We start from the raw sequence: 15180 nt of genomic DNA, 5'->3' as shown, positions 1-15180 counted from the left end.
ACGCCAACGTAGCCCTCAACAGCATGGACTGTGGACATCAACATGGACTATAGGCCTCAACCTGGAGCCCAGGCCACAGACATCCACAAGTCCTCAGGCGGTAACATGGACCATGATCATCAACATGGTCTCAGGTGGCAGCAAAGATTACAGACATCAACATGGCCTCTGTCAGGAGCATGGGTCCCTCGACAACATGGACCACAGGCCTGCATTATCATGGCCTGCAGAGGCAGCATGGACCGTAGACACACTAGCATGGCCCCCGGGTGCACAATGGACCATGAACACCAGCTTGGCCTCTGGCAGCAGCACAGACCATGGAGGTCTTTCAAGGGTGCTTCATCTCAGATGTCTTGTTGCTCAGGGCCAGATCCTGCATGGGCTGCAGGCAGCTACACTCCACCCCTGCTGGCACCACCACTCAGATCGTCCACAGCCACTCTCTCTACTGCACACGCTGCTCCGCTCTGCCCTCTTTCCTTCCTCTCCAGTGCACATTCATCCATCAAAGTAGCATTGCAGACTGCTGTGCGTCACACAGTATATATGTTTTTTGCCCATACATCTTTGCATGCAAATACTTATTGCAACGAGTCATTGGTCTGGTTCAAGGTTTCTGGTTTCCGGAACAGACTGTTGCTGAGACCCATCTCACACATCCTCTTGTTGTCCAGAGTCAGGGTGACCTTGTAACGGGGCAGAGTCTGCAAGAGCCCCAGGCTGCTGCAAAGGCCTTCAGAGCTGGCCACCCCACTATCAGACATGACCATCATGCCTGGAGCAGCAGTGCCTCCAGGCAGGCCGGGTACAGGCCCCCTCAACAATGTCGTGCTCCCCCATCCTCTGCAGTCCCCGTCATTGTCTCAGATTTCACGAGACTTTTTCAAAGCATCTTCCCATGACACCTGCCCTTCTTAAGTTGTTCTGGTGACTGTGCATCTCCCCTCATAGCCCCTGTGGGTCTCTCAGGCTGGATCCTTAGAGTGCGGGTGCCTGCCGCCATCACCATCTTGAATCGAGTCCTTGCCTGGGTTTGCTTGTTTGTTTTTTTTTTTTTAAATCTTTTCTAAATCTGGATTGAAATGGCCGAGAAGATAAAAGTCATTATTCCAAACTTTTAGGTTTCACTGATTTGGGTTTATTTGGGAATGCAATTTTCAGAACTTTTTTTAAATTACTTTAGGTGGAAATGAACTGTTTTTGAGAGAAATTTAATGATAATTTTGCTTTCATTTAGATCCAATCCTTTTTATGAGCCCAAGCCAACTTCTCCAAACAATTTGGTCACTGCAGTTCCAGAAGGAGAGGCTGAAAGGAGAGTGAAAAGAAAGGCCCCAGCCCCACCAACCCTCCCAGCCAAGCCCGGAGTCAGCGAAAGCCAGGTCGTTCCTACAGGGAGGGAGCGCTCCACTTCTCCCAAGGTAACGGCTGCTGATGTTTACTCCTTCACACAGTCTGCTTCCGAGTAATGAAAGCTACTGCTACATGATTTTTAAAGGCCACTTTGGTGATTTAAAAGTAAACCTTGGGTCTGGGAAGATGCTCATTTAGTAGTGCTGGTGTACAGGCATGAGAACTTGAGTTTGTACACAAGCTGGGTATGGTGGCATATTTGTGATCTCGTCGCCAGGGAGGTGGAGACAAAGCGTACCCTTGGGCTTTACTGGGCAGACAACCTAGCCTAATGGGTGAAACTCTGTCTTAAAGACAACAGCAACAATGCAAAGCAAAATAGCAATTTTAGCCTAGCATGATGGCACCCCTTTAATCCCAGCACTTTGGAGGCAGAGGCAAGTGGATCTCTGAGTTCATAGGCAGTCAGGGGTATATAGTAAGACCCTCTCTCATACATAAAAAGAATAAAAAAGTGTACGACACCAGAAGACTACATTCAAGATAGTTCTCTGACTTTCATATATGTGAATATACATGTGTGTACACACTTAAGTACACACACACATCACTCCACATGAACAAGCTCACACATGTACACATATAAACAGTAAATTAGTGAATAAATGTAAAATTTAGGTAAATTTATTATACTTCACTGAGTTATATGTCTGTAAGCTGATGGTTTTGCATTATGCATTGTATACTGTTTTGCTTGTTTGTCTAATGAGCTTGTGATTGAGCCTGTGGTACTTTGCATACTCATCCACTGAGCTAGTCTATAAGTAGAATTGGGTCTTTGAAGGAGACTTGAAAGCAGCCTCAGACGAGTAGCCTATACTAATGTAAAAGAAGGGAGAGAAACCACCCATGTCAGATGTACTATGAATAGGGTTTCATTGCAGTAAGTGCTTTGTTGAAGAATTTCAACATTGTTCCTTTTACTTATGTTAGAACTTACTGTCTCTCTTGAGGAAATTTTATGTACATTAATTACATGGAAATGTAAAACACTGTTGGAGCAATTTATAAAACAGTTTGGTTATCCAGGACTAGAAGCAATTTATAAAACAGTTTGGTATCCTTCATAAGGTTGAAAGTTAGTTGGCAAATTTTTCCAGGTTAACTTTTGTCCATGGGTATATGTATTGTTGTTATTGTATTAACTAATTGTCTTAGATTGTTATGCAAAAAAACAAGATAGATATGATCCCAGAGATAAAATGCAAGGTGCCAATAGAGACAAGAGTAGAACTTGGCGTTTTCACTAGCTGGGTGTGTAGGACCATGATCATTTAAGGCGTCTGGCCATGAAACTGACTTGAATTCTTTTTTCAGCACCGCTCTCATGGGGTGTGTGTTTGCCACCTGTTCTTTAGCCTTGATTTGCCTTGGACATGTACACGGGGTAAATAATGTACCACCGCCGACAGACAAAGACTAGAACATAGAATATATATGTTGAAACTGTGTGGAGGTGCGTGTCTATAATTTTGTCCTTAGGAGGCAGTGAGTTTGAGGCCAGCCTGAGCTACATGTGATCTTTTCAACATAAATAAGATAAACGAAAGGTACTGAAGTTGAAAGATCTGTTAATTTTCAGACCATAAGCTGTACTAGTGAGAGAATTGAGAGATCACCTAAAAACCTCACTGGCACATAGAACGATCAATTTCAACACATTTTTGGACGTGCATACTGTGTGGCTCAGAGAGGGCAGGACAGGAGACGCCTATGGCACAAAGCTTGGAGACTTCCTGTTAGAGCACTGCATGTGTAAACTTGCCCTGTGCGTCACAGTGTGTGACCGCCTTCTGTAGTCTTACTCCAGGCTCCGGGTTAACCTGCCTCCCTTCTAGTCCTGGAGCATGACTGCGACATAATCTGGTTTTTGTTTGACTACATTAAGTTTTTGGCATAGGGGCTCAACCGTGTAGCTCAGGCTGGCTTTGAACTCATGACCCTCCTACTTCAGCCTCCTGATTGCTGGGTTATAGGCAGGTGCCACCATATCTAGCTCCAGATAAAACATCTGGTAATTGTGCCTCAGTGCTAATACATCCTTACAGTCTCAAAGAACCAGCAACCCAGCATCAAGAACATCATTGAGAATTTTCTCACTGAGTTTAACAGAAAGATAAAAATGCTATTTTTTTTAAAGAAGCCCCAGGAGAAATACAATGTATAAATTGTGATATTTGGAAAGTTGCTCTTTTAGATCAACTAAAGTAACCAAACTAAGATCCTTAAAGTTTCCCAGCTAGTGAAGATTAAGTTACTATTTTCTCTTTATATACAAAAATTCCCTGTATATGAATAAGGTAAAACATTATTACTATGGGTTTCAGTGATAAATGACAAATTCAGCATATTTACTAAGTACCCTTTAAAGATTAAGCTAACAGGAAAGGACAAATGGCACTAATTCTGTGTGGCATGACAATTTTAGGGTGCACTGCTGGTGATAAATGCAAAATTACATGAGGAAGAGGACGGGAACTGCAGCAGTTTCGTGGAGTTACATACACAATGACATTGTCCTTTTCAACTCCTAACGTTGATAAATTACCCTGTAATATAACAAGCACACCAAACAAAAGATGCTGAGTGCACAGCAGGTCCCAGCCTTGGGTGAGTCAAAAGAGGAAGCTAAGCTACAAAACTATGGTGTAGGAAACTTTGAAGGTCATGAAAGTACAGACAAATCAAATGAACAAACTAAAGAGTTAGCATTCATAAAATTTGGTAGTACATACTTCATTCTTAAAGAAATGTTCATTCTGCTGTCTTTCAAGGACCTGAAAATGAGTGATTACTTTGATTTCACAAAGAAAAAAAAAAGTTTAAAAATCTTTGCCATCAAAGAACAAGATTCTTGCCTATTTATCAACAGTAATGCGCCCTAAAGGGTTCCTCCCTCCAGAAGTAGTGCTCACTCTCACTTGACCATGTTTTTTTTTTTTTAGTTGGGGACATGAAACTTTATAGAAACAAAAGAGTACTTGAAACAAGTATTAAATTATAAAGAGTGATTTGATTGATCATTGACAAATGAAAGAGGTAGTCCACAAAAAGTGACGATGTGAGTTAAAATACTAATTTTATTTGGCTCTAGATAAATAACAAGGCCTTTATTATATAGTAAACTTTCTGTATGTTTGATTTTAAAATTTGTGAAAAGTATAACAATTTCAGAATAGGAAGGAGTTCTTGGAGGTAGAGAAAGAGCCCTTAAGTTGTGGGAGCTGATAGCATAGCCGGGAGGTGATGAGGTCAGAGCTTGTGGTCTGTGGTCACTGAGCGTGGCAGGTGCTGACCAGCATGCACCTTTGAAAGATTTTCTTTAGAATTCAAGGTGAAAATTGAGGTAGAAATTTTAGAAGGAAAAATAAAAAAAAAAGCAAGGTAGAGTCAGGACATGCATCCTCTGTATAGGCTTATACATATGAGGACAGGTTAGGAAAGTATTTATCAAAGAAATAGAATTTTCTCTCTGGAGAAAGACTTGAGGCTTTAGATAGGTATATATTGAGACAAAGTGAATAGAGTTGAGATTTCCATCTAGACATTCTAAATAATGTGTTTGACTTTCAAAGGCATGCATATTAGTATAAGAAAAAATTTTAATTAGTTAGCTTTCATAACATTAAATTCCGAAAACAGGCAAGAATATTTATAGAAAAAGTATCTGAAGGGATTTAAAACACCAAATATATTAAAATTCATGAATTAATGGTAGTATAAAATTGCCTTTGATAGTCAATAGGACCTTAGCTCATTTACCGTGTTAATAATGAAAGGAAAATGCTGAGCTATTTTTCCTGATTTTCCTTTGTTAACTGTATTTCAAGATAATTAAGTAATTCATGAAGGAAAGTTTTTTTCAGTACAAGAATTCTGACTGAAATACAGAAAGAAATTATTTCATTAGAAAACATACTCCTTCATAATTCCTGATGAGTTAGTATATCTAACACTAATTGTCATGGCTGTTAAACCTATCAGGCTAAAATTTTATAAAACATACCAATAATTCCTGATGAGTTAGTATATCTAACACTAATTGGCATGGCTGTTAAACCTATCAGGCTAAAATTTTATAAAACATACCAATGAATCAGGCTGCCAGTAGGCAACCATAATGATCAGTCTTAATACCATTAAGAATTGGACAGCCAGTCTGACCATAACAGGCAGTACATAAACAACCTGGAAGTATTCTTTTTTTTTTGGTTTTTCGAGACAGGGTTTCTCTGTGGTTTTGGAGCCTGTCCTGGAACTAGCTCTTGTAGACCAGGCTGGTCTCGAACTCACAGAGATCCGCCTGCCTCTGCCTCCCGAGTGCTGGGATTAAAGGCATGTGCCACCACCGTCCGGCTACCTGGAAGTATTCTTGCCAGAGGATTTAACTAGGATTTAGAAAGCTGCTGGCTGCGGCAACTAGCTGCCAGTTCACAAGAAATGCTGGTGAGTAGAGAAGAACACAGTGCAGAATGGGAGGCTCCTAAGGAGAGTTGGGTAGATTCACCCAGCAGATGTATAGCTTGACAAAATGAGACTGCTTGTCTCTTATAAATACATAATAAATTATTGACTATTGAAATGAAAGGATTCTGGGATCTGCTCTAAAATGTTGTAGAAGAAAAGTGCAGAACAGAGTTGTACTTGGAAAGAATGTCAAAAAGATTGGAAAAATGTTGAGAACTTTTGAAACAGTGTGGCTTTCAATGGAAAAATCCCTGGTGTATGCTGGTGTGCATGCATGTGTGTGCACATGAGAGCATTCACATAGACCAGAGAAATCAGGTCTCACCATCTTTACCTGGGTTTTGGAGACTGTACTGAGGTCATGAGGCTCCCATGCAAGCACCTTTACTCATCGAGTCATCTCAGTGCCTCCAGTTGCAATCAATCTAAGATAATAAAGAGTAGAGCAAAAATGACATTGGAGGAACAAATAACTTTTAAATGGATGAAAGATTATAGTCTCTTGACTCAATAAAATAAATTCAGAAGCAGATTGATCAATAAAATCTTACAGTGTAAAGGTAGGAGAGGAAGAGTGGCGTGAAAGGAGCATTGCTGACTCTCAGAAGGGACAGTTTGGTGATTGTTTTCACAGGCCAGTGTAGGCGTGCAAGTGAATATTAGCAATATTAACCAATACTAATAATCTAAGGGCCATGTATTACTGAGATGTTAGATGTCAGCTGCTGCTTGGATATTGGGTAGCTAAGTGTGTTGTGGGTTTTAGGGCATCAAGAACATAATACATTACTTCTACACAGAAGAGAGAATGAAGGATAGATGATTTTAAAATGTAACAAAGAACTCCCCAAAGGGGGGAATGACATAGAATAGCTGAAATCTTTGGAAAAATGAAATACTGTAGCACTTTTAAACTCAGTAATTAATTCAGTTACTAGTGTGAACCGAATGTCTCACTAAAAATGATTGATACAGATTTTTTAAATTCTAATTTATTTACACCTAAAGCAAAAGTACATAAAAAGTTAAAAGACTTATCATATTTTGATAAAAACAAGCAATAAGGTGTGAAGATTCAGTTAGTAATTTTGACCTCCTAAAATACTGTATTTTATAGCTACAGAGTTTGTTTACTAAGTGTCTCCACCTTGACCTCTAAAGCAAGTGTTCAGAATTAATCTTGAAATCCACTTATAGCAAAATTAGTGTTGAAATCAGTAACAAAACAATAATTAAGACAAGCCTATCTATTTGAAATATTTACATTTTAAGTAACCTGTGGGTCAAGAATAAATTAAAACAGGATATGAACTGTAAATAACAAAAATTTTAAGTTTTACTATTTTATGTACTGATGAGGAAAACATTTACAATCAGTGTGAACTCTTGTAGTCAATTCTGCAAAGTACTTATGTTTATTTAACATGTAAGCTTAATTCTTTAGTCCTTTTTTTTATTATTTTAAATGATTCCTAACTTGCGAGGCTTGAAGCACACGCCTGACATGCTTAAACTTGGAGAAAGAGTCACAGTACAGTTTGAGTTAGTGCAGCAACTGGGGAGTGTCAATTATTATGTATTCCTGTTACTATCTATAGTCACAGCTGTTAACCAGGAGGTTAGGACACAATTTTGTCAGTAATAGGTGTTCTTTTACTGTAGAGACGGCCAAGCTGCTGTGGAACATATAAACCCTAATACCTGGATTATGAGTTGTAATCTGAGGATTAATAGTACATACACTGCGTGTTGGCTCCATTAACACTATTATCATTAATGATGTGTGGGCATTTTCTTTGCAAGCCTGCTTGTAGCCAGATCATTTCATTAGATCTTAACCAGGAATTGTTCTGTCCTTTAAAAATTTTATGATTTAAAAATTAAAGCTAGATAAAGTTTTCTAATAATGATCTTACTGAAAATGAGACCAAACTGAAAATATTTGCAAGTAAATTAATTCTTTGAGAATATAAATTTTAAAAATATTAAACTTTAATAAGTAGATTTGTGGCATTACTTTACAGTAAATACAGATATATTTAAGTGTAAACTCCACAGTTAGGGTCTATTTTCATACCTAAATGGCTTTTCAAGCTCCAGACGTAATTGCTTCTATGTGCCACATATAATGTCCAATCCTTAGAGATTGGTGAAGTGATACGGTAGTTTCGGTAAAAGTGTTGAGGCTAGTTTTCCAGCACTGCCACCAGATGCTGCTGCAGATTAATTCATTCATTTTAGAAACGTAGCTGGGCTTTGCTTTTTGTCAGGGGATGTTTGCTTTTAAGTCTTTTCATCTTTATTTATTTGCTTGTTTGTTTATTCAGAGACAGGGTCTCACTATAGAACTCAGAATGTCTTAGAACTTGAGATCTTCCCAACCCAGCATTCAGGGGCTGGGATTACACCTGTATGTAATGCCCAGCATGTATTAATTTATAGTACAGTGTCCCAAGGAAGTAACAATCCAAAGACTCGAGTCATCTAATTGAATGGGTCAGGATTCTCTTTCATGTAAATTGGAAAGCAGTGTATTGTCCAGCACAGTCACAAGTTGAATTATAGAAAGAAGGCCTTTAGTAGAGGTTAGATGTCTGGACACCTTTGTGAACTCACAGAGCCGCACAGGAAGTTAGTTTTGCTGAATGTAAATTCCGTCATCACCACTATAGAAGCAGAGTGGGTCCTGAGCAGCACTCCTATACAGCAACGTTTCAGAACAGACTGAACATTTCCAACTGCATTGCCTTCGCCCTCCTCCTCTCCTTGTCTGTCATCAGCTTCAGCTTCACTGTGATTTTCACATCGTTACCTGAGGCCACAATAAATTTACGAGAGCCATGCCTCCAGAACCTTGGCTCACTCATTTCATTTTCAGGTTCAGCCTTGCCCATCTTTGGTTCCCTTTTGATAAATAAAAACCATGATCGGATTTCAGTAGAATGAGAACTTTAAAGACAGTATGTAAAAATAGAATGAAGAAACTGAAGAAAGGGCTGTAGACAGGAGACTTTGACAATATCCCAGGCCAGAAATCACATGAAATCATGGCATGGCAGAGTAAAGCTGGGAGCTGAGGACTTTGCTCAGGTGGTAGAGTGTCTGTCTCATGTTTGGAGATCTGAGTTTGATCCCCAGCACTGCACAAACTGACTGTGCTGCTAATCCTAACATTCAGGGAGTAGAGACAGAAAGATGAGAGTTTAAGGCTGTCTAGCAAGTTGAAGGTCTACCCGAGATATGTGGAACCCTATGTCAAAACAAAATGTGGTATAGATGGAAGGAAAGAATAAATGCTATTAATAGACACCACAACTAAAGAATAGTTTGGATGGGCTAAAGGAGAGAGTAAAAAATCAAGAGTTATTCAGAAATTTCTAGTTTAAAGTTAATTGTATTGTTGAGTTTATTCATTCAAAAATGTTTTAAATATTGAACCACATGCTTAAAGATGTTTAATATAGTAAATTTAATACTATGAGGCTTTTACTATAAATGAAAGTTATGGCATACTCACAATATGCCAGTGTTGTATTAAACACTGGATATACAAGTCAGCATTTCTCACTGGTCTCTAGTGGCACGTGCCTTTAATCCCAGCACTTGGGAGGCAGAGGCAGGCAGATCTCAGTGAGTTCAAGGCCAGCCTGGTCTACAAAATGAGTTCTAGGATAACTGATACAGAGAAACTCTGTTTTGAAAAACAAAACAAACAAGCATACAAATAAAAAGTTGGCATTTCTAGCTCTTTATTATGATGATCAGGTGTTTTAGACAGGCAAAGTAACACAGCTTCACAGAGTTAAAAAATGCAGCATGAACAAAAATCACACACCTGAAAATATTATTCCCCAACATTTCTCCTTTTTTCTTTCTAAACAAACATGAAAAGTTTTGACTTTAACATAATACAGCTGTATATAATAACATCAATTATCAAGTAAAGATTATGTTCACGGTGTACTGAATTCCAATTCTTTTGTTTCTGGTAAATTTAAATAAAGTACTCCATAATCTCTCCTATCTTAATAAACCTAACATTTTATAGCTAATTTATTTTCTCTCATATCTAAGAAAAACTGCAACTATGACTATCTAGTCTTCAACTCCATCAGAGACATTAATATGATTTAAGTAAGAAATAAGTACATTGCAAATGATTACCAATAACTCTAGAAATAACAGAGACATCTGACTGCCTGAACAGTCACCCAAAGTTCCTCTGCAATGTTGGGGCATCCATCTTCAGCCCATTGTATCTAGCAGACTTTTCAGTGAAGGAGGAAATTTTCAAAGACTGGCCTGCCTATATTGGCAAAATTTGTCAATCATTTTCCTCTGTCCTACAGAACGTTTGACAGTTTCTTCTGGGAAGCAGGAACCCTGATGGACCATCCTGCCTTGTTTAGTCCAGCAAAGTTCACTGGTCTCTTTCCTGTGGGTCCATTTTATACAACATACTGTCAAGCAGTGCAAGCAAGAGCAGCTTTTTGCCCAAATGGCTAATTTTGCCACAGTGATAGCAAACTCCATAAGGAGTTTCTTTTATGCCTATCATCTCTGAAGTAAATTGGTGCTGCCAGAAGCACATGTGTCTCATTGTCATGAAAAATCCTAAATGAACAAAAAATTTTAAATGCCATATTCTGTAGGTCTTTGAAAGGGTTGGAGACCATCTACCTATCAAAATATATCTCTATGTGATCTGGAAAACATACCTAACATATCTACAAATTTGATTATTATATGACTAACTACTGATCTGTGTTTCTTGATTATCCTAAATAATTTGTAATAATAGTTTTCAAAACCTAGAATTTTACCTTATATTTTTTTTTTTTTGTTTTTCGAGACAGGGTTTCTCTGTAGCTTTTGGTTCCTGTCCTGGAACTAGCTCTTGTAGTCCAGGCTGGCCTCGAACTCACAGAGATCCGCCTGCCTCTGCCTCCCGAGTGCTGGGATTAAAGGCATGCGCCACCACCGCCCGGCCTTACCTTATATTTTTAATAGAACTGCATAGGTAAAAAAAAAAAATCTCAATAAAAATCTCAAACAAGAGCAAAAATACAATATATTGTAACAAAAATAACCTTTAATTCGTATCAATATACAAAATCCTTTAAACAAGAGTAGAAACATATACAGTGTGTTGTAACAAAAATTACTTTAAATTTGTATCAATATACAAAAGTCCTTTAAACAAGAGTAAAAAACATATACAGTGTAACAAAGTGACTTCGAATTTGTACCCATTTACCAAAGTCCATGCCAATGCAAAGTATCTGAGATTAGTAGTGTGTCTTTTTATCCTGGTATTCCTATATTTCTATATCCCCCCAAATTCTAACAGCATCCATGACCCACAATATAACCGAAGACCACCCACATCCCCTTTTCTCTTGGGAATGTGGATGTCGTGTTCTCTAGACGGCTTCCTGCTGAATGTGGGCAAAGTATTTTTAGGGCCTCAGGGAGAAAATCTGAGAAATTAGCTAAGTCCTGGGAAGACCAGTTATAGCCTTTACTGATATCACCTGTCAAGATTCAGGAGCTCTTCCTTGGTCAGACCAGATCCAAATCAACCTTGTATGAATCCACAGCCTCTTGCTTCCTTTGGAAACAAAAGCAAAACCACTTCTTCAAAGCATTTATTGTTTCCATTTGACAAATGCATTTTTTACTTTTTTTAAAGTTGAGGGATTCTTAAAGTATCTAAGCTGGTTTATGTCCACAGCCCCTCTTTCAGTTCCAGGTATTTGCTGTCCTTTGCTTTTTAGCAATCAAAAAATTCAAAATCAACACAATCCTATATAGGATCCAGACTCCCTGTGTGTCTCCCATCTTTATGTGGCTTCTTTCTTTCACTTACTTTTACTGTCTCTTTAAAGACTTTACTATTATTTTTAATCTCTTTCTTTCTATGACTACCTAAACTCATTTTCTTTCTTTCTTTCTTTCTTTCTTTCTTTCTTTCTTTCTTTCTTTCTTTCTTTCTTTCTTTCTTTCTTTCTTTTGCCTATGCACATTGTAAACACACTGGAACCTGTCTAGAGGGTTTTTGTCTGGACCTCTTTTACTGCGTATCTTTTAGCCTTTTGTGACCTGCATCCTCCACATACTGTAGCAGGTTGTGAAAACCAAGCCTAAAGCTTGTGGCCTGTCAGAGGTTCACGACTGGGAACTGCTTTAAACATGTCTAGCTCTGGAAGCCTGTACCTGTGCTGCCCCAAGCCGTTTTTACTTAGCTTGCTGTTTCTAGTTTCTAGTTAGTGCTGCCCGCTGAACAGCGCCGCCTCTAAAAGGAGCCGTATACTTTTTATCTCCAGCTTTCTCAGGCCCTAGATAGATATTTGAGCCCCACGTTGGGCACCGAAATGTTGTGTGATGTTTTACTCTTAAGGTTTTTTTGGGAGGCCCACCACCTACCTCCCAAACAAATCTCAAGGGCAGACTTATTCTTAGTTATATATGCCCGGCCTTAACTAGCCTTGTTTCATGACAGCTTAACTATCGTTTGCCTCTAGGCTCTTATCTTCCTCTGTTTCTGTATACCTTTCTTTCCTTCCTAATCTGTGACTGGCTGGGGACTGACCCCGGTGTCCTCCTTTCCTTGTTCTTTTGCTCTTCCCAGAGTATTTTCTTCTATTTACACCCCCCTGCTGGTCCCACCTGTCTTGCTTCACATCTTTTTTTTTTTCCAAAATGAAACTCTTACCTTTCCTCCCAGACTTGAATGTCTACTCTGATTTTTCTCAACTCTTAACAAAGTCGCTGTCATTTATCCAGGTTCCTGTTCAAATAAAGAATCTGAGGCAAAGTTTGGTAATTCCTTATATTACAGGTAAATGTACTACATTTCCAACAATTAGAAATTTTAAGACAGATTCACCAGACAGTCATTTTCTGTCTTGGTTAATTTTTCTGGTGCTGTATAAAATGCCCTGACAGAAGCGCTTTAGAAGAGAAAAGGGTTACTTTAGCACATAGTTTGAGTGCACAGTCGACTAAGGAAGGGAAGTCTGGTCACAGGAGCTTGAGGCAACTGGTCATAAAGCATCCAGTCAGGAAGCAGAGACAGTGATTGCTCCTGCTCCACCAGCTTTCTCCACTGGGCGCAGTCCAGGACCCAGTTGTAGGTAATGGTGCCACACACATGCGGAGTGGTTCTTTGTACTCATTTAACCTCATCAAGACATCTTAAAGGCATGCCCAGAGGCTAACCTAATCAATGTAATCCTTCACAGATATGCCTAAATCTCCTGGACCATACCAGATACTGTCAAGTAGACAGTCAACACTAACTACACTTGAAAAAGACAAAAACAAACAAACAAACAAAAAACCAAGTAATAACAGTAACAAGAGACTCTTTTATTTAAAATAATAGATATTGGAGGCTTTAGAGTAATAGTGTTCAGTATATTTGGGAATCATATTATTCACTGAGTAATAGATTGAAACTTAAGGACCAGATAACTCAGTCTGCTAAGCTACTACCAAAACAAAAAATATAAAAAAGTGAGGCTAGAAATTTCCTCAGCAATTGTTTATTCAGAAAATGTAATTTAGTGAGCAAAGCAGATGTACACGGAACAACTCACTATACATTTTCACTGCCTTGAAATTCTCTAAATAGTGCCTAGTATTTTGTGTATCTGACTTTGGGAGTTTATAATAAAATATACCAACAAAAGATTATCAGCTTATGTTTGACCGCATGTTTTAGTCCCAACACAAGCTATGTTTTAAAACGTCTTTTTGAGAAATATGTTCTTTGTACTGCATCATTTTACATAGTCAACTGCAGCAAGGTACTGTTAGCAGCAGCTCCGGATTAATACAGCGGCCTGGTTTCCCAGATTCCCGCCTTTCATGTCCGGCCAACAGCACAGTGTTTTAGGGAAGGATTTCTTTTCCTACAAAGCCATGGAAATAGCAGTAGACTTGCCTTAGTTCTGTGAAACTAACTGAGTGTACCCATCTTAAGTCAGCAGGTATCATTTTTAATCTGGACATAAGTATGTACAAGGAAGTGTTTCCTTATTTGAGTTGTAGTGAGTTATGGGCATTTAAAAAAATAATTATCTTCACCTCATAAATCTTCATAGTTAAGTTTACTTCAGTTCCTACTTTAATCTTCCTGTTGATATCTTCTAGTTTGTGTCAGAAGTAAATTATAGATTTAAGCTATATTTAGTGTAGAGAAAGGGGCCAGTGGCAGAAGCGGTTCATAATCAGATCTGTTCAAAACCCAGGTTTTTTGGAATTGAGAACGTCTTCTTTAGTTGAATTCAGTAGCATTTTAGTTTAATACAATAGTTCTTTTGGAAGATTCATAGATTTAAAAGAATTAGAGATGCCATCCTGTGGAGGAGAATCAGCAATATCTGAGGTGATCGTAGTTTGCAGGTGATAGTAGCATAAACACCAGCTCTTAATTTAGCAAGAAAGAAAGGGTAGAACCTTACCAAGAGCCTGGCTCTCTACCGACTGTGTGATGGACGTTCGCTGCGTGGCGTCAAGACAAGTCCAGTGGTACGATTCCTCAGACAGTGGGAGCATTTTAGTCGTGATTTATAGCAGCATTTTAAATCTTTTCTTTTAAGTGTGCTTCTCCGTTGGTTCCTCCATTTACTGAGTTCAGGATGATTCCTGCCCGACTATTGCTAAATATAGGAAAAAGTCACACATTTTCCACAATTAAAAAAAAGCAGCATATTTAGCCCAATTTGAACTTTGGGACTAGGGTTGATATATTGTTCCTTCAAGGGGTATTTGCCTTGGGGTAGAGGGAGAAAAAGAAAAAGAAAACAAATAGTTTCTAAAATATAAAAAATATGGAAGGAGAGAAATAAAGCCAGTGGAACCTGTAGTTTCCTTGTGATTCTGTTGAAATTATCTTCAGTTTTTAAGGCACTGTTCTTTAAGTAAACTGTTTCTTGACTTTTTTCCATTTTATATCACAAAGACATAGTTTTAAAAGAAGACACACTCAGAAAACGGGTATTGAATGCATACCATTAAGAGGGAATCACACACTCAGAAATACGGGTACTGAATGCATACCATTAAGAGGGAATCACCGCTAGATGATATTTACAAAGCTATTTTTTTCCTCAGTTATCTTAATTTGTTTTACTTGGGACCAAAATACTTGAAGCTATGATTTTCAAAGGCCTTTATTTGGTTCTGAATAAAAAATAATAAATGATGTCTCCAAAATAACAGTATGTGTGATAAGATCATGCTTCATTTCTGGCTGATATATGTAAAATGATTTAAAGCACTTACTATGGA

At 38.4% G+C, this 15180-nt stretch overlaps 1 protein-coding gene across 12 annotated transcripts in view; it reads left to right on the top strand.

Moving 5' to 3' along the window:
• Ehbp1 (EH domain binding protein 1) overlaps positions 1 to 15180 on the top strand; it is a 255213-nt gene that overhangs the window by 134014 nt on the left and 106019 nt on the right. For all 12 annotated transcript variants that reach the window (XM_075944462.1, XM_075944460.1, XM_075944463.1 and 9 more), the window contains one exon: positions 1241 to 1424. In XM_075944462.1, the coding sequence (XP_075800577.1) occupies positions 1241 to 1424 (184 nt within the window). The remainder of the gene's footprint in view (positions 1 to 1240; positions 1425 to 15180) is intronic.

Source organism: Microtus pennsylvanicus, chromosome 12 (genome assembly GCF_037038515.1).
Source record: "Microtus pennsylvanicus isolate mMicPen1 chromosome 12, mMicPen1.hap1, whole genome shotgun sequence".
Classification (NCBI taxonomy): domain Eukaryota; kingdom Metazoa; phylum Chordata; class Mammalia; order Rodentia; family Cricetidae; genus Microtus; species Microtus pennsylvanicus.
This window is presented reverse-complemented; position numbering and strand designations above follow the sequence as displayed.